This window comes from Piliocolobus tephrosceles, chromosome 5, assembly GCF_002776525.5.
Source record: "Piliocolobus tephrosceles isolate RC106 chromosome 5, ASM277652v3, whole genome shotgun sequence".
Classification (NCBI taxonomy): domain Eukaryota; kingdom Metazoa; phylum Chordata; class Mammalia; order Primates; family Cercopithecidae; genus Piliocolobus; species Piliocolobus tephrosceles.
In genome coordinates, this window is record NC_045438.1 from 150957786 (window position 1) to 150981571 (window position 23786).

The window sequence follows — 23786 nt, forward strand, 5'->3', positions numbered from 1 at the left end:
AGGCAGGAGGATCGTTAGAGTTCAAGAGGTCAAGGTCACAGTGAGCCATGATCATGCCACTGCATTCCAGCCTGGGTGACACAGTGACACCTTGCCTCAAAAAAAAAAAAAAAAAAAAAAAAAAAAATTAAATTAAATAAAAAAAAATCTCTAAATATTGTGGTGTCCATGAACATCAACACCACATCTTTCTATGTTCTTTCATGATATTTATCATTTTATAAATATGTAGTTTTTACAGAGTTGTGATCAGTGGGCAAACAAATGAAATGATCTTGTTTTATTTTTCCCTCCCAAAGACCATTCAATCAGATGATTCTAGTAGTCCTTTCTCTTCTCTGCCAGAATGCTGCAACTCTGGCTATAACTGTTTATTCTTCATTTTGCTGGATTGTTGACAGGCCATAGTAAGAGAAGAGAAATTAGTTTAATTTATGCTATGGACTATGCTTTGGAATCTTTAAGTAGTTTTTAATAATTTAAAAGAAATTTAATTTTAAAATTCAAAAATATAATTGTTATAATATACTTTTTAATAGCTGCCCAAAACTTGGAAGAATAAGACAAAAAATCAGAAAATATATTTCTAGGCATATGTTTTAAGGCTTGACACAATATTTTTAGTCATTTTTAATATCTGACCAAAACTTTATCACTTTGCTCTTCCATTAAAGAAGTGAAGCAGATGCTTTGCTTTTACCATTTTGAATAGAATTTCCCCCTGGCATATTATGTGAGCACGTAATATCTATAATATAAATAACAGCTGTCATGGCAATCCATGATGCCCGATGTACTCTATGGATCACATTTATTTTGTATAAATGTAACACTTACATTTTATAACTATTTATTTATTTATTTTGAGACCAAGTCTTGCTCTGTTGCCCAGGCTGAAGTGCAGTGGCATGATCTCAGCTTGCTACAACCACCGCCTCCCAGGTTCAAGAAATTCTCCTGTCTCAGCCTCCCAAGTAACTGGGATTACAGGTGCCCGCCACCATGCCTGACTAATTTTTGTATTTTTAGTAGAGACAGTGTTTTGCTACGTTGGCCAAGCTGGTCTCAAACTCCTGACCTCAGGTGATCCACCGGCCTCAGCCTTCCAAAGTGCTGGAATTACAGGCGTGAGCCACCACACCCAGCTTATAACACATTTTTAAAAATGTGAGATGTGACTTACTAGTGGGGTCATGAAATCAATTTACTGGGTCTCAGCCAGAATTTTATAAAAAATGAAATAAAAAATAAAATATCCGAATGTGTTGTACATGGTAAGAGAAAGTATTGTTTTACGAGGCTTGAACATAGTGAAATAAGTATTCACTTTAGAACAAAGGAAAACGACTACATTCCTATTTTTCTGTAATTAATAATCAACTCTTTTATATTCATAAACACAATTACTCAGCTTAGTACATTGCATTAAAGGTATTCAAACCATTTAAAAGTAATTTTCTATTCATTTTCCATGGGCACCATTAGAGAATTAACAGGCTAGCATTTGTTGACACTGTTTTCCATAAATGGATTCTCATTCCTCTGGCATTTATCTACCATGAAATAATAATAGAGCCAAGGGCTCCAGATTTTCATTTTACTATTCTCTAATAATGATCTATCTCCATGGCAAAGATGTGACACTTTCTCTTTATGATACACGGCTCTACAACAAAACACTATTGTTTATTAATTCCAGTGTGTCTACATAAACACCCATCCATATCCACACATACCCTTACTTATTAAAACCCTTCACATGTTTTTGAACTCTCTTCTCAAAAGTCACAATGTTGTGGGCAGAAAAAAAATTAACCCACTTAGTTGTATCTTGCACTGTGCATTTCAGTGCTATGGAGAAAACAGGCAAAGTAGAATATAAAAAGAAACATCGATCTTGAAGGGTCAATGTTAACATTTGTGTAAGTGTTGGAAAACAAATGTAGAAGCCCCCACACTCTCTTGAAAAACCACAAACTCAGCTTTGGCATGAAGCCTGCTTACTATACTGACAGGGACATCCAGCACTGAGGGTTAGGTGCTGGGGTTAGGCGCTGGGGTACTGCTTTCAGGACAGTGAGAGTTTTACCTCTGAATGGAATTCACAAAGAAGCTGTTTCATTCAAGTTAACATTAATTTCTTTATTTTATTCTGATTTCCATAAGTTTTTGGGGAAGAGATGGTATCTGGTTACATGAGTAAGTTCTTTAGTGATAATTTGTGAGACTTTGGTGCACCCATCACCCGAGCAGTGTACATTGTATTCAATTTGTAGTCTTTTATCCCTCAGCCCCCTCCCACCCTTTCCCTCAAGTCCCCTAAGTCCACTGTCACATTGATTTCTAATGGAAAGGAGTTTCCATGAGAAGCAAGTGCAGAGACTCAAAAGGGCAGAAACACTCTAAGAGTCCCCTCACTGATCGTTTAGTTCAAACCATTTACTGTAAACTTACTCTGTGCCAGGCACTATACTGGGGCTGGAGACAGAGATGAGTTTCCAATCTAGTGGGAGAGTCCCCAAAGCACACAGTAAAGCACCATTCCATATGCCAAGGATATGACTGAGGTATACTCAAGATACAAAGGAGGCAGACAGAGAGCAGAGCCACCCAACCCAGATGGGGAGCTGATGGAGATCAATGGAAGTTTCTTAAAGAGGTGATGTGTGAGGTGAGCCTTGCAGAGAAGGTAGGGGCACTTCCCCGGGGGAAGTTAGCTTATACAGCAGGATATAGGTTCAGAACATTGCAATAAATGTTACACAATATGAGTATGGTAAATTTTGAAACAACATCAATTTCATTGGGTGCAATCCAAGCACTGACTTTGTTCAGGATACCACAAGGAGTGAGGGGTTGCTGGAACACACGGTGAAACATGGGAGAGAATGTAAGAGATAAAGCCGAAAGGGGCAAAGGTCAGTGCAACATCTCACATAGGAATTAAAGTGGGAACAGACACAGGCCGGGATCTTATGCTGCTGCTAAGATACCAAAGTCCTAGGATCACCTAGGTATTCAAAAATACCATTCAATACACTTTAGAACACTAAAAGAGAAGTTCAGAACATTTAAAGGACATTTTAATCATAATTCCTCCTTATTAAAATTACATCTGTCTTCCTTTTTTTTTTTTTTTTTTTGAGTAATTTCAACCTTTACTTGTTGATACATGTGCAGGTTTGTTACGTGGGTACGTTGTGTGATGCTGAGGTTTGGGGGTGTGAATGATCCTGTCACCCAGGTAGTGGGCACGGTACCTAGTAAGTAATTTTTCAGTCCTTGGACTCCTCCCTCCATCCTATCTCTAGTAGTCCCCATTGTCTGTTGTTCCCATCTTTATGTCCACGTGTACCCATTAATTAGCTTCCACTTGTAAGTGGTAACACGTGGTATTTGGCTTTCTGTTCCTGCGTTAATTCCTGGTTACATGAGTAAGTTCTTTAGTGGTAATTTGTGAGACTTTGGTGCACCTATCACCCGAGCAGTGTACACTGTACCCAATTTGTAGTCTTTTATCCCTCAGCCCCCTCCCACCCTGTCCCTCAAGTCCCCTAAGTCCACTGTAACATTAATTTCTAATGGAAAAGAGAATGGTCTCTAGCGGCTTCCACGTTGCTGCAAAGGACATGATTTTTGTTCTGTTTTATGGCTGCAGAGCTTTCCATGTACACCTGTCTTCAAACCTTCTTGTTCCCTTCAATTTCTATCACACATTATTATTATTATTGTTATTATTATTTTTTGAGACAGAGTCTTGCTCTGTTGCCCAGGCTGGAGTGCAGTGGCACAGTCTTGGCGCACTGCAACCTCCGCCTCCTGGGTTCAAGCAATTCTCCTGCCTCAGCCTCCCAAGTAGCTGGGATTACAGGCATGCGCCATCACACCCAGCTAATTTTTGTATTTTTAGTAGAGATGGGGTTTCACCATGTTGACCAGGCTGGTCTTCAACTCCTGACCTCTGGTGATCCACCCACCTCGGCCTCCTAAAGTGCTGGAATTACAGGCGTGAGCCACTGCACCCGGCTAGCCATCTTCTTTTCTATGTTATGTAGGCAGTTTCGAAATTTCTCCTACAACAAATGACATTTCCATAAACAGTTTCTATATGGGCATTTTTTTTTGACGGAGTTTTGCTCTCTTGCCTAGGCTGGAGTGCAGTGGTGCAATCTCGGCTTACTGCAGCCTCTGCCTCCTGGGTTCAAGCAATTCTCATGTCTCAGTCTCCTGAGTAGCTGGAATTACAGACTTGCATTACCATGCCTGGCTAGTTTTTACATTTTTAGTAGAGACAGCGTTTTGCCATGTTTGCCAGGCTGGTCTTGAACTCCTGACCTCAATGATCTGCCCAGCTCAGCCTCCCAAAGTGCTGGGATTACAGGCGTGAGCCACCGCGCCTGGCCCTCTGCATTGACATTTAATCTTATGTTTTCCTTGAGGTAAGTTTTAAGGTGTGAGATTCCTGGGCCACAGGGTGTATATATATTTATGGACTGTTTTTACACAGGTGGAGGAGGGCCAGGTACTCACTGTTTTGCTCCATGTGAGACCCGTGGTGTGGTGTTCCTTGATGTATGCTTGAAGCTCACTCCAAATGTTCAAATATGACTTCACCCAATCCACATGACGCAAATCACTTTGTTGTGAAAGAGAGTGGAAGAAAGCAGAGTTAGGATCTAAAAGAAAATTTTAAAAAGATTGCGGGGCACATGGTTATCTAGTGACTAGGGCCCCTGGAGCCTGGAGCAATTGTCCTTGCAGCCCGGTCACCATGAAGCGCTTCAGAAGGGAACCCTGGGAGGAAGCTGGCCCAGCACTCTCCTGAGGGGAGGCGGCAGGTGGCCGGATGCCCTGAGCTCCGGGTATGGAGCAGAGGGACCACAGAGAGGGGACCCGACAGAGCTAAGCTGACTTCAGTAGGGTGTCCTCACACTGTCCCTGTCGGCACTCATGTGAAGGGGGCGTAGGGTGGAGGCTGTTTCTTTCTGCGCTGCTTCTGATGCAAAATGAGAGACAATACCCTCCCAGGAATGAGAATGGTATTAAAAAGAAAAAAAAAGAAAAAAAGCATTGGGTTCATTTTCTCATAATTCTGTTGAATTATTTGGTTAAAAGTGTAATCAGGCCGGGCGCAGTGGCTCACGCCTGTAATCCCAGCAGTTTGGGAGGCTGAGGCAGCTGGATCACGAGGTCAGGAGTTCAAGACTAGCGTGGCCAACATGCTGAAACCCCGTCTCTACTACAAATACAAAAATTAGCTGGGCCTGGTGGCACGTGCCTGTAATCCCCCAGCTACTTGGGATGCTGAGGCAGGAGAATCACTTGAACCCGGCAGATGGAGGTTGCAGTGAGAGGATATCGCGCCATTGAACTCCAGCGTGGGGGACAAGAGCTAGACTCAGTCTCAAAAAAAAAAAACAAAACAAAAACTGTAATCAAATTGGAGAATTTTAGTCATTATGACTGACAAAGACTTTGGTATAGTAAGAAAACTGATCTCTTACAAACAGGTAACACCCCTTACTTCTAAAGGGACATTTACTGAAATTCCCTTAATTTAATATTTTGAATGACAATACAAACCAGGCAGGGCATCACCAGTATTTTTATGTCTATTTTACTGAACCAAGGGCTAGTAAAATGCTTACCTTTTATAATAGGATTAACATAAAAGATTGAAAGAATTGTTAGAAATATTAAACTTATAGATAGGTAAAAATAGTTGCATTTCCTTTTGGCAATTTTTACCCATAATATTTTCTCACTTATAGAAGTCAAGGTAAATGCAAAAATGATGACATTTGAGTTAAGAAAAATTTAATTATGTTCCTGGGCCATTAATCTGAAGATAATCACGAATGGAAATCTCTATTATTAAAGCTCTTATAATAATGACTTGTCTCTAGACATATTTTGTTTTCCTTGAAAAGCCCTAAAGTACCACCAGCATGTTTAGAATCCTATCGTATTAAGGCATGCCATTTAGAAAGAGTGAAATTGGGAACCAAAGTCATAATTATTCACTCCACAAATAGAAAAAATGTGAGTGTGGTTTTGTTCTACATTTTTAGATGTACTGATTATATTCATCAAATGTATGAAAAATCTCATTGTCGCTTTATCTCACCTTCACAGTCAAAACTCAAAAACTAAGTGCAGCTCCAATGGTCTCTCTCGTTAGTTTCCTAAGTCTGTAGGGTCTTGTAAGGGTCTTAGTATAGTGCCTTGTGCATAGGAAGCAGTATACACATAGCTATTATTAGAGCATGAACATTACTTCAATATAAATGTACACACATATGTCTATGTTTATATGTTTATATGTACATATAACACACACGTATGTTTGTAGACATTATAGAAACAGCATGTTGACACTCAGTATACTTTCTTTTCTTTCTTTTTTTTTTTTTTTTTTTTTGAGACGGAGTCTCGCTCTGTCGCCCAGGCTGGAGTGCAGTGGCCAGATCTCAGCTCACTGCAAGCTCCGCTTCCCGGGTTTACGCCATTCTCCTGCCTCAGCCTCCGGAGTAGCTGGGACTACAGGCGCCCGCCACCTCGCCCGGCTAGTTTTTTGTATTTTTAGTAGAGACGGGGTTTCACCGTGTTAGCCAGGATGGTCTCGATCTCCTGACCTCTTGATCCGCCCGTCTCGGCCTCCCAAAGTGCTGGGATTTCTTTTCTTCTTTTTTTAGAGACAGGGTCTTGCTCTGTTGCCCAGGCTGGAGTGCAAAGGTGAGATCATAGCTTGCTATAGACTCAACCTCCTGGGCTCAAGTGATCCTCCCACCTCAGCCTCCCAAGTAGCTGGGACTACAGGTGTGCACCACCATGCCCAGCTAATTTTTAATTTTTTTTGGTAGAGATGGGGGGTCTCACTATGTTGCCCAGGCTGGTCTTGAACTCCTGGACTCAAGCTATCCTCCCTCCTCAGCCTCCCAAAGAGCTGGGATCACAGGCATGAGCCACCATGTCTGATTCAGTTATTTTCTATTAAAAAATTTAACAATGGATGAAGTTCAAGTCTATATGGGCAAGTTTTTTTTTTTTTTTTTTTTTTTTTTTAACCAATGCAGCATCATTTTGACTTGAAGAACGTTCTAGCAAAACTTGTAATAAGGACTAAGAGTATGGTGCTCTTTTACCTGAAGTCAGTCTTTAAGAGAGGTAACAAATTGAGCAGGACTCAAATACACATTGGGAGCTGCAAACCTATCTTCAGTTTTCATATACTCTGGAAGAAGCTATGGTAGGGGAATGTGAATTTTAATGATTATGACTCAGAGAGGCCACACCTCTATAAAGCTAAAATAAATGACTCACTCTATTCACATATTGAAAGAGCCAGGCCAGGCGGGGTGGCTCACACCTATAATCCCAGTACTTTGGGAGGCTGAGGCGAGTAGATCATTTGCGGTTAGGAGTTTGAGACCAGCCTGACCAACATGGCGAAACTCCGTCTCCACTGAAAATGCAAAAAAAATTAGCTGGGCGTGGTGGTGCATGCCTGTAGTCCCAGCTACTCAGGAGGCTGAGGCAGGAGAACTGCTTGAACCTGGGAGGCGGAGACTGCAGTGGGCTGAGATCATGCCACTGCACTCCAGCCTAGGTGATAGAGTGAGACTCCATCTCAAAAAAAAAAAAAAAGAAAAAGAAAAAGAGAAAAACAGCCAATGAGCAGTCAAGCTGGTGGTAAGTGTTGCACAGATACAGACTCCACGGCTCACAGTCCTGTTTAAACCTCAAGGAAGTCTGCCTTTTTACTCCTCTACCTACGGTCCTATCTGCCCAGTGGGCAGCAGTGACTCACAAATAACTACGACACGGAGACGGCACTGCGGGCTTGAGTCCACCAGTAAACGGGTGTTGTGTGGTGTGGAGTATGCTGCTTAGTCGGCTTTCAGAAGCTCAAGGGTGACCTGGGAGCGCTTTGACTACTCCTAGCAGTAAAATGAATGCATTTGCACCTCCAGCTGCGTTTCTTCGGCTTCTTGTAGAGTCTTGAGGTGGTCCACTGAGCTTAACTGAGTCGTCTTTGGTACTACTGGAAGTATATTTTCTACTTAATTGCTAGAGTTAACACTGAGGGGCAAATACTGAACCCTCTTTGTGAACAAAAGCATGTAGAAAAGCCCAACCCATTTGACTATGCTGCTACCTGGGGAGAACCCCTCACACCCACAGCCCCAACATATACTCAGGGAGGGACTGGGAGAAGGACAGGAGCTGATGAACTGAGATACTAATTAAAATAGTCTCCAAGGGTGGAAGGTAAAAAGGCAGAAACCTAGGTAGTGCTTGAGCTGTCCTGAACTGGCATGTGTAGGTGTGTGCCTGTATATCTGGAACAAAAGAAGTCACTATGGGTGTATGTTCATGCTGTCATATGATATCCAGGTTTGGCAACTGAAACTTGCTCTTTTCTGAAATGTTATTTTTATGTCAGAAGAACAGGCCATCTTGCATTTCTGATGCCTTTCTCATGCGTGCCACACACTCCTAAAGTCTCTAATACAACACGGCAACATTTGGAGGCGTATCACTGGGCACAATTGCCTTGATGTAAAAAGTCTGTAACTGAGCACAATCGTTTCAACCAAAGTTTTCTCAGGGTAGGCAGAGCCACTAAGAGGAAAAGAGGTGCACTGAAGACCCTGGAATTAGGAGTTCTGTTTGCTAAAGCTCCTCTTCCTAAAAGCAACATGGAACGATTAAATTATGTAAGGGGAATGTGATGGTTGTTTGTTTTTCTTTTTGTTTTTTAAAATGTAACAGCTTTATTGAAATATAATTCATATCCCATACACTTCAGCCATTTCCAGTGTGCAATTCCATAGTTTAGCTCAGCAGAGTTGAGCCATCACCACCACAATCAATTTTAGAACATATTTGTTGCCCCCAAAAGAAACCCTATACCCATTAGCAATTAAACTTTTAAAAGTTTAAGTTTTCCCTAAATTTCCCCAGTCCTACTTTCACTTAGCACAATATTTTCAGGGTTCATCCATGCTGCTGCCCGAATAAAAGAATGAAGTATCAATACTCCATTCTTTTTTTTCATGGCCAAGTAATATTCCATTGTGTGGATACACCATATTTTGTTTGTCCATTCATCGGCTGATGAACATTTGGATTGTTCCCACCTATTGGCTATTATGAATAATGCTGCAATGAATATTGTGTACAAGATTTTGGGTGAACATATGTTTTCATTTCTTTTGGAAATATACCTAGGAATGGAATTGTTGGGTATGGTTGCTTTTTTTTTTTTTTTTTTTTTTTTTTTTTTTTTTTTTTTTTGAGATGGAGTCTCACTTTGTCACCCAGGCTGGAGTGCAGTGGCACAATCTCATCTCACTGCAACCTCTGCCTCCTGGGTTCAAGCAATTCTCCAGCCTCAGCCTCCTGAGTAGCTGGGACGACAGGTGCATGCCACCGCGCTCGGCTAATTTTTGTATTTTTAGTAGAGACAGGGTTTCATCATGTTGGCCAGGATGGTCATGAACTCCTGACCTCAAGTGATCCACCTGTCTCAGCCTTCCACAGTGCTGGGATTATAGGTGTGAGCCACCACTCCCGGCCTGCTTTTTATAGTAAAAAAAAAAATTGTTACATATTTCTTAACCTGAGGGATGGGTATATATGTATTTTTTTGTATTGTAATCTTTTACACCTTATGTATATTTTATAAATATTCTTTTGTATCTACTCAATGTTTTTAAAATTTAAAAAATCTACAAAAGAAAGACTGATGAAAATTTTGAATATGTAATATTAATTAATGGCCTGAAAGTATACTAGGCATTTATTTATATATTTGATGCAATTTTTCTATATTCCATATAAAATTTGTCTTACATTGTTTTAGACCCTTTTCCTCTGGTTCTAATTTTCACATCTGCATTGGTAAAACAAAGGTGTTAATTGAGGCCAGGCACAGTGGTTCATGCCTGTAATCCCAACACTTTGGGAGGCTGAGGCGGGTGGGTCACGAGGTCAAGAGATTGAGACCATCCTGGCTAACATGGTGAAACCCTGTCTCTACTAAATATACAAAAATTAGCTGGGTGTGGTGGTGCATGCCTGTAGTCCCAGCTACTTGGGAGGTTGAGGCAGGAGAATTGCTTGAACCTGGGAGGCGGAGATTGCAGTGAGCCAAGATCGTGCCACTGTACTCCAGCCTGGCAACAGGGCAAGACTCCGCCTCAAAAAACCAAAAAACCAAAAAAAAAAACGTGAATTGAAGCAATAATCCAATAATACAGGTTCTTTAATTTCCTTCCACCTGAACAGTCTGGGTCAACACATGAGACGTCCCCAGGTGCCTCTGCATTTGCTGACCAATGGTCACTTCTGTTGCTGCCATCTAAGAGCTCAGAGGGAGATCCACTCTGGAGTCCAGGGCCAGAAGCAGGTAAAACCTTGTTGCTCTTGCCTCATCCCTTCCCTTAGTTCCTAGGCACCAGCCACATCACATTTAGCCAGCTGTTTAGAGTGCAAGGCATGACCTTATCAGAGGGGGAGGAATCTCATGATATCCCTTAAATGGTTTAGGACACATTTTCCTGGATATTTCTTCAGCTCTGCCATGTCAGAGCTTTCAGTTTGGGCCTATTTTCTATTCTGACTCCAGTTTAAGTTACTCTGGGATCTATTACTTGTGCTGTCGAATGCAAGGTCCTTTCACGCTGGTTCACCAGGCAAAGCCCCTTGGTTTAGACTCATCCATACTTTCAGCAGCGCTCTGAATGGCTGCTAGTCTTACAGGTGTCTCTGTATCCACCCCAGTTGTATTTCATATTAACTGAGTCTCTGGTTTCGTTCTGACTGCTCTGGTGTGTTGTTTCATCTCATTCTTGTTCTTGATTCACACTTCATTTCCTGATTCCTCCTCTCGTCTATAGCTCACCCTCCAACTCTACTTTGATCCATGTAAAGGTTCTGTACCATACAGGGTTGCTCCATCACCAAGCTCTCTGATTATTGTGGGAATACATAAGATAGTGACATGCATTCAAGTGGGGAGAGTTTATTCATTATAAGCGAACTGAGGCAGACTTTCTAAAACACATATATTATCTGGATAATTGATTCCACTTTCCACTTGACTTTATCTGCAAAGATTAGATTTTCCTTTAACATTTATAGTACATTAGTGTAGAGCCTTGAAAAGAAATCAGTAGTTAACTGTACTGAGTTTTAGGGACAAATGTCTAACAAGTAATCAACTGAAAATTTGGTGAGTAAAGTAAGGTACATACCTGTGTTTGTAGTCCTTTAAGACCCTGTTAGTGTAAAAGGTGGCAGCGTCATTCATCTCCTTGACATAAGGACCGGGTTTGGGGGACTGAGAAAACAGGACCGTCACCCAAGCATAGAAGGAAAAAAAAAATAGGATAAGAAAGAAAATGCCTTAAAGAAGAAGAAAAGCAATGGAGACGTGTGGACTCGAAAGTGGGAGGCAAATGTTGCTCTGTAAAGGTTGATAAAAACACTTTCTACAGTATCTCAGAACAGAAAGCATTGAACTTTAAACAGGGTAGGAGAAAGCAAATGCATTCAGCCTAGGAGGAAGCTTCCTTCAGTGCAAGGAGCGTGAAGGTAACTAAGCTACGAGTTCTCCTAAATACTCCAAAAGTGTGATGAGGTGAAGAGGCAACATTCCATCTAGACTCACCACAGCTATCCATCCAAGGGCAGGGATGCTTTCGCTGACGGCCGAAAGATGATTAAACATGTTACTCCCCCGGTTTCTCTCTCTGAATGTTTGGATTTCCTGAATCTTTTCCGATATGGGTTTCAGAAGTGTGGCCACATCATTCTGTAAGCAATCAAACATCGGGGGCTGTTACTACAGACAGAGCAGACGCATAGCACCTCTATCCATGTTGGCCTAAGCAGGAGAATTCAGGACTTGCCATCTGTCAAGGGGTCTAAAAGAAACATATAATCATCTTTGAGAATAGCACGCATTTGTTCTTGGTTATGGTAATACTGTGCTTTTACTGTCTGAAGTATGAAAATTGCAGATATTTTTAACATTATTAATGCTGCGGCTTGAGATGTGGAAAAAACCCAGCAGTATGGCACAGTCCCCATTTTGAAGACTCCTTCATGGAAGACAGTGAAATTGAGTGTTGATCATTTATATTTCAAATGGCAAATAGATTACACACTGCAATAACCCCGGTATAAAGTTGGGTAAGACTGGAAGGTTAGTAACATGACATCATCCTGTTCCTGTGGGAAAATGCTTTGGGAGAGGCTTCCTGGTTTCATCATAGTTACCATAATCCATGTGGAAAAGTGGAAATCTTTCACCGAGGCCCCCCTGCCCTTTTTTTTTTTTTTTTGAGACGGAGTCTCACTCTGTCCCAGGCTGGAGTGCAGTGGCACGATACTGGCTCACTGCGACCCCCACCTTCCAAGGCAGGTGATTCTCCTGCCTCAACCTCCCAAGTAGCTGGGACTACAGGTGCCTGCCACTATGCCCAGTTAATTTTATTTTTAGCAGAGGCGGGATTGGCCAGGCTGATCTTGAACTCCTGACCTCAAATGATCCACCCACCTCGGCCTCCCAAAGTACTGAGATTATAGCCATGAGCCACCGCGCCCGGCCCTTTTTAAGAAAATGTGATGGCTTATCATATTTATAGTGACTTTAGTCTTTGTTAGCATTCTACATTGTCCCAAGTCCACTTGGCCTATGGCTACAGGTCACACTCAATTCTGCTAATTCAACAACTGACTTCTCCATTTATACAAAAATGACTTTCAGAAATACATGAGCTGGCTGGGTGTGGTGGCTCATACCTGTAATTCCACCATTTTGGGAGGCTGAGGCGGGAGGATTGCTTGGGGCCAGGAGTTCGAGACCAGCCCAGACAACACAGCAGGACCCCACTTCTACAAAAAAATTTTAAAAATGAGGTGGCTGTGGTGGTGTGCACCTGTAATTCCAGTTATTAAGGAGGCTCCAATCCTGGGAGAATTAGAATTACCCAGGAATTTGAGACTGCAGTGAGCTGTGACTCACCACTGTACTCCAGCCTGGCACCAGAGTGAGACTCTGTCTGAAAAAATATGTAAATAAATAAAAATAAAAAATAAAAAACAAATGACGTGAGCTGAGTTATGAAGTATCTTGGAGCTAGATTCTCCAGAATACCACAGTTGCTTTAAACATCTCCTCATCTACATCCTTAGCATTCTCTAATTTCTCTAGGTGTTGAAAAGCAGATACAAGGTTGTTTATCAGATTTTTGTGTGTGCTCCAAAGAAACAGCAAATACCCTATACTTCAGCTCTGTGGGAGCAGTTAAAGAGTTTTAAGCAGTATTTTAGTAAATCTTGTTTGCAGGAGGTAAAATAGAAAAGCTCCTTACAGCTCTTTAATTTCTGAGATTTCAGAGCAATGGTTCCCAGCCTTGGCTACACATTAGAACCACCTTGGGGGCTTTAAAAACCACTGAGGCCTGGGTTCCACCCCTAGCAATTCTGATTTAACTGGTCCTTGGGTGGCCTGGGTGAGGGCAGGGGGAATTGTTTAAGCTTCCCAGGTGATTTCAGTCATTGCTGCAGCAGTGGCTTCACACCCCAGAGGACAGTCATTTCTGCCAGGGACAGCAAACCATTAGGAAATAAATTATGAGCAGCTGCGGTAGCTTTTAGACTTTACCTCTCCTTCTAAACCCCTTTATAGCCCCTCCTCTGAGAAGAAGGTTGAATGTAAGGGCTTTGGAATTAGAATGGCCTTGGTTCAAATAGCTTTGGTGCCTACGGGGCCTTGAGCAAATTAATCGGATCCTTAGTTTCATCATCTATAAATCAGAGATAATACCTACCACCTACAGGCTACAGGAGATACTGCATTTTAAAGCCCTGGCACATGGGAGGTACACAATAAATAGAAGTAATTATTATTATTTCCATGATGCAGTTAACTCATACCAGAGGTAAAAAGGATGTTGTCCCCTGTAATATGTGATATTCATTTGTTTAAAATAGATATGCATTTAAGATATGAGAAGCTCCAAACAGGTATCTACATAGATTAACAGGATTTTAGGATTCCAGGAGTCTAAACTGGGTCACCTAGTTCAGCTTTTTGACAAATCCAGTAGAATAGGTCACAATTAGCATTTAAAAATCATGAAAATAGATCAGAATAGAAAATATCAGAGGACATTCACATATAATAAGGATGGATATTTTGGTATCAAACTCTTGTTTTGGCTATGAAGTGTGTGTGTACTGGGTTGCCAAATAAAATGTATTTCTTTTTATGGATCTAGCCTAAAAGTTTGAGAAACATGGCTGTAATCCAATTCTCCTATTTTACATATGGAATACAAGCTCAGAGAGGTTAATTTACTATGTCAAGACCAGCTAGCAATGATTAGTGGAGCTGGAGCTAGAACCTAGGTCTTTGGGGAGGCCCTAAGACAATTCTTGATACTGGGTGCTGAGAAAAATATGGTTAGTTCTCTACATACAGGTTTCTTCTCTACCAATACGACTAGGGAAAGGTGTTAAGAAGAGATTCAGAGTAAAGGTTCTAGCAGGAGACTTCTTGGGTTCAAATCCTTGCTCCACAGTGTGCTCAGCTCTGGGACTTTATATCAATTACCAAACTTGTCCAAGATGCCCTTGTCCCATCTGCAAGCTAGGGTTGACAACAGTACCTGCCTCACAGGGATATTACGAGTAAATGAGAGAACGTGTCGTGCTTGGTAAAGGGTCAGGTATACTGTGAGTGCACAGCAGGTGACTGGTGATCTCCAAGGTATCTGCCAGTTACAGAGCCTCTGATTGGCCGAGTTCACTGACTAGCTCTTTCCCATCTCTTAAATGCAAACACAAGGAGAGCGGTTTCCTAACTAACATATGCTGAGGGACAGAGGCACCCTTCTGTTTGGGTGAAATAAAGAAATACAGGGAGAGAAAGCAAAGTGCTCTCAAGGTTCCCAGTGGACTTTTTAGCTATCCCGTACTGAAGGAGGGGAAAAACAAAAACATGTGCTGCAGAAGCTAGTCAGTTCTTGTGGAAAAGCCATGAATATCTTCCTGTCTCCTCTTTCCCTTCTGACCACTACAAAGCAAAGGGCTTATGGATTTGGTGAAAAGACCTTGAATCAGAGTTGTCAGGGGCTGCACTCTGTCCACCCGCCCCCCAACCAAATTCATATGCTGAACCCTTAACCCCCAGTACCATATTTGGAGAAAGGATCTTAAATATGGTTGGAATGCAACCATATTTGGAGATAGGATCTTTAAAGAAATGATTACATTAAAATGAGGTCATTAGGGTGGGCTTCAATCCAATATGACTGGTGTCTTTTTTTTTTTTTTGAGATAGAGTTTTGCTCTTGTCGCCTAGGCTGGAGTGCAGTGGCACGATCTCGGCTCACTGCAACCTCCACCTTCTGGGTTCAAGTGATTCTCCTGCCTTATCCTCCCAAGTAGCTGGGATTACAGGCACACACCACCACATCCGGCTAATTTTTGTATTGTTAGAAGAGATGGGGTTGCGCCATGTTGGCCAGGCTGGTCTCAAACTGTGATCTGCCCGCCTTGGCCTCCCAAAGTACTGGGATTACAGGCGTGAGCTATGGCATCTGGCCTGACTGGTGTCTTTATAAGAAAAGGAGATGAGGACACAGACACACACAGAGGGAAGACCACATGAAGACACAGGGAGAAGGCAGCATCTACAAGCCAAGGAGAGAAGCATGGGGAGAGACCAACCCTGCCGTCACCTTGATCCTGGACTTTCAGCCTCCAGAACTGTGAGGAATTTCTGTTGTTTCTAATCTACATGTCTGTGGTACTTTGTTAGGGCAGCCCTATCAAACCAATGCAGGGGTAATGGCAGTTCGGGGAAAGCAAACACCTTCAACTCCTTCCCTCCAAACCCTCAACAACAGAACAAACAAAAACCCCTCTACACACTCCTGGCCCCAAACACAATTATGCCATACTTGTTCGTTAATGGTTGCCAAACATCAGTTTTAAATCCCCTCCCTGGAGCCTCATTCTGAGAAAGCAAACATCTCCTTCTCTGGGGGATTCTTTTCCGTTCAAATTCAACACCTGATCAAGGGTGTAGCATCAGTTTCCCCAGAAGGCAGCTGATTTTTAATGATGGCAGAACTACTAAAAAGCATCCTAATTTTCTCCAACAATTTGCTAAGTCACAATGTTCTTAATGTAATGACATTTTTGAGAAAGGCCAGAATATCTGAATTGTTGATGATACCTGGCCCACTGCCCCAAGGGGAAAAAAAAAAACAGAAACTGTATATTTATAACATTAGAGAGATTTATTAAGGCCATCTTTGTTTATCTCTAACTTCCCGAGAACAAACTAAAGTCTGAGGAGACAGAGTCTTCTGGAAGATACTTCATATTCGTTATCTGATGAAAGCATCATAAAGATTGAGAAAGTTTTCTTTTGCTTTAGTTTGGCAATTATGTGAAGAATTGTCATCATTAAAAAAAAAGCAATGTTGAGAGAACTAAGTACAACAGCTATTTGCACAACTCTAATAAACATTACTGCTTTTATTCTGTGCCAATAGACTTCTCCTGTACTTTAAAGAAGTCTTATCTTCACCAGTTCATCCTGACTTTCAAGGCTGGAATCAAAAATAGAAGAGAACATCAGAGTGATGGTGTGACTTCCATCAAAGCTGGTTGTGTGGGATGTCAGACGAAAAGTCAATGGGGGGTCTATGAGAGGTACTTCAACCTGTTTCAGTATTAAGCATATATTTGGCACACTCATTCAATACAGGCTGATTTGCATTGCTGTCAATTAAAATTACATAAGGGTTTTCCACTAAAGAAGGAGCTCATCTAAGAAGTGTCCTGGTTTTCTGTCAAGGGAGTGCATCGGTGGTAGCTCCCCGGATATGTCTAGCAGCTAGTGTGCTTTGCAATGACTTTTACATAGATGTCACTCAGATTACTTTTTGTTAATGTCTCACTGAGGTTTCTTTGATTCGCAACAGTTTCTCAGAATTCATGTGAAGATGAGCTGAACATGCTCCCTGGCCTTCCCCTGGTTTCTGTGGCTTTGACAGAAGAAGGTGGAAATGGCCAACATGGAAGAGATGTATGAACGAACTGCACGTTTTCAGCAAACGTTTCCAAGGGTTATCTTAGCTGGATGCGACTGTACTTGTATTTTAGGACTCTATGTCTTTATGACCCTAGCTTCTGCTTTAAAGTTGAAGCACTGAGTCCCGTTATCAGCTTCATCTCTGTTTAGCTCCCAAAGTAAGGGAATTGTTTTGCAAAAGTAAAATGAGTTTTACCAGCAAGCTTTGTAGAAACTTTACCCAAAAAGGAAAACCAAATTCCCACTCATGCTGTTTTGTAAGAGACGGCACAAACTCTGGGAGTTTGACCTCAAAGATGTATCATTGAGTAAAACAAAATAGGCCTGTTATTTATGGAACCCATGGTTCTCATGTAGTTCTGTATCAGGTAGAAAACGGTTCAGTCATTGTTACTTCTTTGTAATGAAATTCTTTTTCTGATTATAAAAACCAATATATGCTCTTTGTGAAACACCGAAAAATATAGATGTAAAACATCACTAAACAATAAACATTCTGCATTCCACCACATGGAAAAAAAGCAGTGCTAAAAGTTGGTGTTCATTTTTTTTCCTGTAGATGTAATTATTCATTGCTTCTTGGCCTTTTGGTTAAGATCAAGTGTAGATATAATTATTGGAAATATTTTCAGAAACAATAATAATTACTTTTTAAGTAATGGCGATTCAAACCATCAAGAATGATTCTAAGAGTTTAATTCAAACAGTTCAATGAAAACAAACAAGCATACAAATAAAATCCCATCAATACATTCCTGGCATGTACTGTGAGAACTCTATCATCTGAGAAAGAATGATTTCAAGGTAATGACATTTGTATTACCACTACAACTCAAAAAAACTTAATAGCATTAAAGTAAAATTTAAAAAAGGTTTGGGTTCCACCTACATTTAAAATTCCAAGAAAGCTCATATCCAGCAGTACGCATTAGTAAACCACACTACCAAATACCAATCATTATTACTTTCGCTTACGTATTTTTGTGCAAAGTTTCACCAGTTTATTTCATTTGGATGCATGTGTGTATGTGTGTGAGTGCACGGCACAGAAAATATATGGAAAGATATACATCAAAAAGTGTCAACATAGAACTTTAATTTTATTGGCTTATCTATATATTCTAAGTCTTCTAACATGTACATATATTTCCTTTGCAATTAAGGGAAAAGTTTTAAAACATTTTAACCAGTTTCACACCTTCAAAAGTAGAAAATATTTCACATAGGGGCTGTTAAGTTTGCATGTGTCAAAAAATATGAAACCTCCTTCCAATTAGGAAAGAAGCTTTAGGAAAACACATTCAGAAGTTGCCAGAATAAATTACCCAGGTGAAGAAGAATAAAGTTTTCTCAAGCTAAGGTTATCCAAATCAGGAACAGTATTTTGGGAGGCTGAGGCAGGAGAATCGCTTGAACCCGGGAGGTGGAGGTTGCAGTGAGCCGAGATTGTGCCACTGCACTCCAGCCTGGGCAACAGAGTAAGACTCTGTCTCCAAAAAAAATAAAAAATAAAAAAATAAAAAAATATATATTCGGACACATTCTAATAAGTGAAGCAATTATTTTCAACATTTAAAGTCAGAAGAAATTGTTTACAAATCAGAAATGTTCAATTGAGTTAACTTTTGCTTCGCTGCAATTGTAGGTGTTTCCTTAGGCTGGTTCCCTTCTTGTTGAGTCCCATTAAATAAAATTTTTTACTGTCCAGGAACATTTTGGAGATTTCAGAATACGTCCATGTAGACACTTTCAAAAACACTTGTGCAATTTAAACAATCTAAAATGTTTGCAAAACCTAGTGAGCACCACTCATCATGTACATGATTTTACAACAGTTGCCATTATATTGAATAATAATAGATTCCTTGGGAAACATTTTTACATCTTTATAAGACTTGATGGTTCATATATGTTCCTTATTTTAGGATTGCTAAACTTTATGTTCCTTATATACTATATTTGCTTATGTTTTTATTTATTTATTTGTGACAGGGTCTCACTCTGTCATGTAGGCTGGAGTGCAGTGGTGCAATCTCGGCTCACTGCAGCCTCAACCTCCCGGGTTCAAGAGATCCTCCAGCTTCACCCTCCCAGGTAGCTGGAACCACAGGCATGTGCCACCAGCCCCGGCTGTTTTTGATTTTTTTGAGGAGACCAAGTCTCCCTATGTTGTGCCCAGGCTGGTCTTGAACTCCTGGGCTCAAGCAATCCTCCCACCCCAGCCTCTCAAAGTTCTGGGATTACAGGCATGAGCCACCGTGCCCAAGCTATATTTGCTTATATTCTTTAAAGATCATTCTTCAAGAATATAAAACCTGGTGACTTGGTCTTCCAGAGAATGCACTGCTTTGTATAGTTACATTGTCTTGGTATCTCAGAGACAAGCTTTTTAACATGCATAAACTTCTATTTAATTTTTTTTTTTTTTTTTTTTTTTTTTTGAGATGGAGTCTCACTCTGTCACCCAGGCTGGAGTGCAATGGTGTGATCTCGGCGCACTGCAACCTCCACCCATCAGATTCAAGCAATTCTCCTTCCTCAGCCTCCTGAGTTGCTGGGATTACAGGTGTGTGCCACTATGACCAGCTAATTTTTGTATTTTTAGTAGAGACGGGGTTTCACCATGTTGGCCAGGCTGGTTTCAAACTCCTGACCTCAAATGATCCACCCGCTTCGGCCTCTCAAAGCGCTGGGATTACAGGTGTGAGCCACTGTGCCCGGCCCCTACTTTAATTTTTAACGCTAATCTTTCAACAACCTCATTGGCACATTTTTTTTTTCGGTAATAGTTTTTGTTTTTAAAGCAAGCTGGCCGGGTGCGGTGGCTCACGCCTGTAATCACAGCATGTTGGGAGGCCAAGGCGGGCGGATCACAAGGTAAGGAGATGGAGACCATCCTGGCTAACACAGTGAAACCCCACCTCTACTAAAAATACAGAAAAATTAGCCAGGCGTGGTGACGGGCACCTGTAGTCCCAGCTACTCAGGAGGCTGAGGCAGGCGTGAACCCAGGAGGTGGAGCTTGCAGTAAGCCGAGATCATGCCACTGCACTCCAGCCTGGGCAACAGAGCAAGACTCCATCTCAAAAAAAACAAACAAAAAAAAAACCAAAAAAAACAAGCTATTTTAGTCATACAGAGAAACAGATAAGAATAATGACAGGCTCCCATTTATAATTTAATTTAATTTTTCATGGGGGCCCAGGATCATCATTATGATGCCCCTTACTGACATCTTCAGAAGAACTAGAAAGGAAGAGATCTGGAGCCTGGGACCTAGAACTATTTAGATATGACCTCTGGGGCAGCACTGAAGTTTGACATGAGATTGTTCTACTGCTCTATAAAGGTAGAACAATACACTTGCAGTTGCAAATTGGGCATTTTTAGTATGATGTCTTTTCTGCAAAAGTGTTCGGCAAATCATAGGCTAGAAAGCCTTCTCTGAAGCCATTTTTGTACCCTTCAGATAGATAATAATCTACACTGTCATTATCAATACGTTTTAACTTGTCAGAATCATTCAAAGCTTTCTCTAGGATTTTGGGGCCACTGAAACAATGAACAGTAGAATTTTTTTTTTTTTTTTGGTCACTTCCCACTTACTATTCTTTGTCTTTGCCATTGTTCACAGATGTGATTCCCATCTCTCATGATTTCTAGATTTTGTGCTGCAGAATTTGAGGGTGCACTTACTTTAAAACCTACAAGTTACACATCAGAACAAGAACACAGTTCTGTTGACATGATGTGTGGGCCACAATTTTCTCTACGCTGTCAATGTTTGACACTTTTCCAAAGGATAGGTTATGTGAGAGGAAAAGTCAAGTTGAATGGAAATGTAAACGTTTAACACAAGGACCCGCGATGTTACACTAGCCTCACAATAGCTCATATCCTGAATCTTAAGGCAACACCAGGGCTTGGGAGACCATAAAAACAGAACAAAATAAACAAACAAGAAAACCCTTCACATTAACTGTTCCCTTGGGTTGAGATTTATAGTTTTCATTATAGTTGTTCTGATAGATACTTGACTGGTAGTGCAAAAAGCTAACAGTCCAGTCAGAGAAAACATATCTTTTCCATTCATGCATCAGTGTGCAGCTAATTAACGAATATGGGAGACAGAGGAGGCTCTAGTGTATTTCCCTTGTATAAAGGGACTTGACAACACGAGTTCCAGAAAATGCTGGATTCATGGCAGGGGCATGGGATTAGCTGAACTGAGATCCAGGAAGGAAGTAGTGGATCAATACTAGGCAATGACAAATAGCGACATACAAAATTGCTGCAGAGAGAAACCAGATGTTTTGGAGAGAAAATTAAGTTGAAAACCAAAGCTTAACCTAGTTGTCTACAATAAGTATAAGAGAACAGATCAGGTGGCTAAGAAGAATCTCACTTTGTATTTTGTTCTTATTACAGCTTACTGGTTCAGTTGAGAAGATACCAACTCTTACCCTATCTGGGAGGTATCATCTGGCTTCTGACAGCGATGAATTTTATAATCACCTATAATTTCACTTTGTAAGATTCTTCACATAAAAGCTGAGGAGCAGAAGGTCTCACTTGTGCTTTACTTAAACCCAGAGGGACTTCACTAGTAATCCCTAGGGACAAAAATTGGAGAAAACTGCTGAAACCATTTGAATTCACCAGCTTCATAAATCTATGACAATGTACAGTGATCAGAAATTAGTTCTCTGATATAGTAAGAAAAAATTCTTCTCAACTGCAATTCATTTTTCATTCTGTCAACATTTGATGTGCATTTGAGAGGTGACAACGTGCTAGCAGCCCTTGGTCACTCTCGGTGCCTCCTTGGCCTCGGTGTCCACTCTGGCTGCACTTGAGGAGGCCTTCAGCCCGCTGCTGCACTGTAGGAGCCCCTCTCTGGGCTGGCCGAGGCCGGAGCTGTCTCCCTGTTTGCGGGGAGGTGTGGAGGGAGAGGTGCAGGCAGGAACCGGGGCTGCATGTGGCGCTGGTGGGCCAGCACGAGTTCTGGGCGGGCACTGGCTCCACGGGTCCCACACTTGGAGCGGCCAGATGGCACCAGCAGTCCCAGGCAGTGAGGGGCTTAACACCTGGGCCTGGTCCCCCAGTACTGCCAGCCCACCCGTGCCATGCTCAAATTCTCACCAGGCCTCAGATGCCTCCCCATGGGGCAGTGCTCTGGACCTGCAGCCCGCCATGCCCAAGACCTCCCCTGCTCCCCTGGTGGGCTCCCGCGTGGCCTGAGCCTCCCGGGGCATGGCCCCCTGCTCCTCGGCACTGGGTCCCATCAACCACCTAAGGGCTGAGGAGTGCAGGCACGTGGAGCGGGACTGGCCCCCAGGGATCCACTAGGGGAAGCCAGCTGGGCTTCCGAGTCGGGTGGCAACTTGGAGAACTTTTATGTCTAGCTCAAGGTTTGTAAATGCACCCACCAGTGCTCTGTGTCTAGCTAACCTAGTGGGCACTTGGAGAGCTTTTCTGTCTAACACTCTGTGTCTAGCTAAAGGATTGTAAATGCACCAATCAGCACCCTGTGTCTAGCTCAAGGTTTGTAAACGCACCAATCAGTGCTCTGTGTCTAGCTAATCTAGTGGGGACTTAGAGAACTTTTGTGTCTGGCTAAAGGATTGTAAATGCATCAATCAGCACTCTGTCTCTAGCTCAAGGTTTGTAAATGCACCAATCAGCTCCCTGTCAAAACGAACCAATCAGCTCTCTGTAAAATGACCCAAGCAGCAGAATGTGGGTGGGGTCAGATAAGGCAATAAAAGCAGGCTGCCTGAACCAGTAGCAGGAACCCACTTGGAGTACTCTTCTATGGTGTGGAAGCTTTCTTCTTTCACTCTTCACAATAAATCTTGCTGCTGCTTACTCTTTGGGTCCATGCTGCCTTTATGAACTGTAGCACTCACTGCGAAGGTCTACAGTTTCACTCCTGAAGCCAGAGAGGGCACGAACCCACCAGAATGAATGAACAACTCCAGACAAGTTACCTATAAGAGCTGTAACACTTCACCACGAGGGTCCGCAGCTTTATTCTTGAAGTCAGCAAGAACCCACCAATTCCCGACACACATTTATATGCCAAGTACCATGCTGATTGGTTTTCATCTGTTCTTTCTACTTTCTAATGATAAATCTCAAACTATCCCATCCACCATTTGAAAGTTCCCAGCCTAGTCAATTGAATTTGCTGGGTCACTGTCTCTCCCTTCGTAAGTGGTCCATGATAGAGAGAGGGCGAGATCTTTTCATCTGAGATTCATTTATGTAGAATGTGGCTGAAAGGATGTAAACCTACAGTTTCCACCTCAAACTCAGCAGATGCAAAGAATTTCAATAACTCCCCTGAGTGTTAAGATATCCCACAGGATAGATGAGCCATTATTGTACCAAGCCAGGGATACTTAGCTCCAATGATTCCTAATCTGAAATGTGCTTTATCTTTCAAGGGTAACATTATCTTCCTAAGATTCCATTGTTTGTTATTCTCAGGAGCAAACAGCCGGGCGTGGTGGCGCACGCCTGTAATCTCAGCACTTTGGGAGGCTGAAGTGGGCAGATAGCTTCAACCCAGGAGTTTGAGACCAGCCTCGGCAACAGAGTGAAACCGCAAATCTACACACACACACACACACACACACACACACACACACACACACACACA

General features: G+C 41.9%; 1 protein-coding gene across 5 annotated transcripts in view; it reads right to left on the reverse strand.

The window, feature by feature from the left end:
• Positions 1-23786, reverse strand: part of CAP2 (cyclase associated actin cytoskeleton regulatory protein 2) — a 164795-nt gene that overhangs the window by 36690 nt on the left and 104319 nt on the right. For 3 of the 5 annotated variants that reach the window (XM_023209801.2, XM_023209800.2, XM_031935683.1), the window contains 3 exons: positions 11678-11821; positions 11262-11347; positions 4531-4636 (listed from right to left, as the gene is read on the reverse strand). The exons of 1 other annotated variant lie outside the window; for it this stretch is intronic. In XM_023209801.2, the coding sequence (XP_023065569.1) occupies positions 4531-4636; positions 11262-11347; positions 11678-11821 (336 nt within the window). The remainder of the gene's footprint in view (positions 1-4530; positions 4637-11261; positions 11348-11677; positions 11822-23786) is intronic. One more of the 5 variants, XM_023209802.1, reaches the window with a different exon arrangement.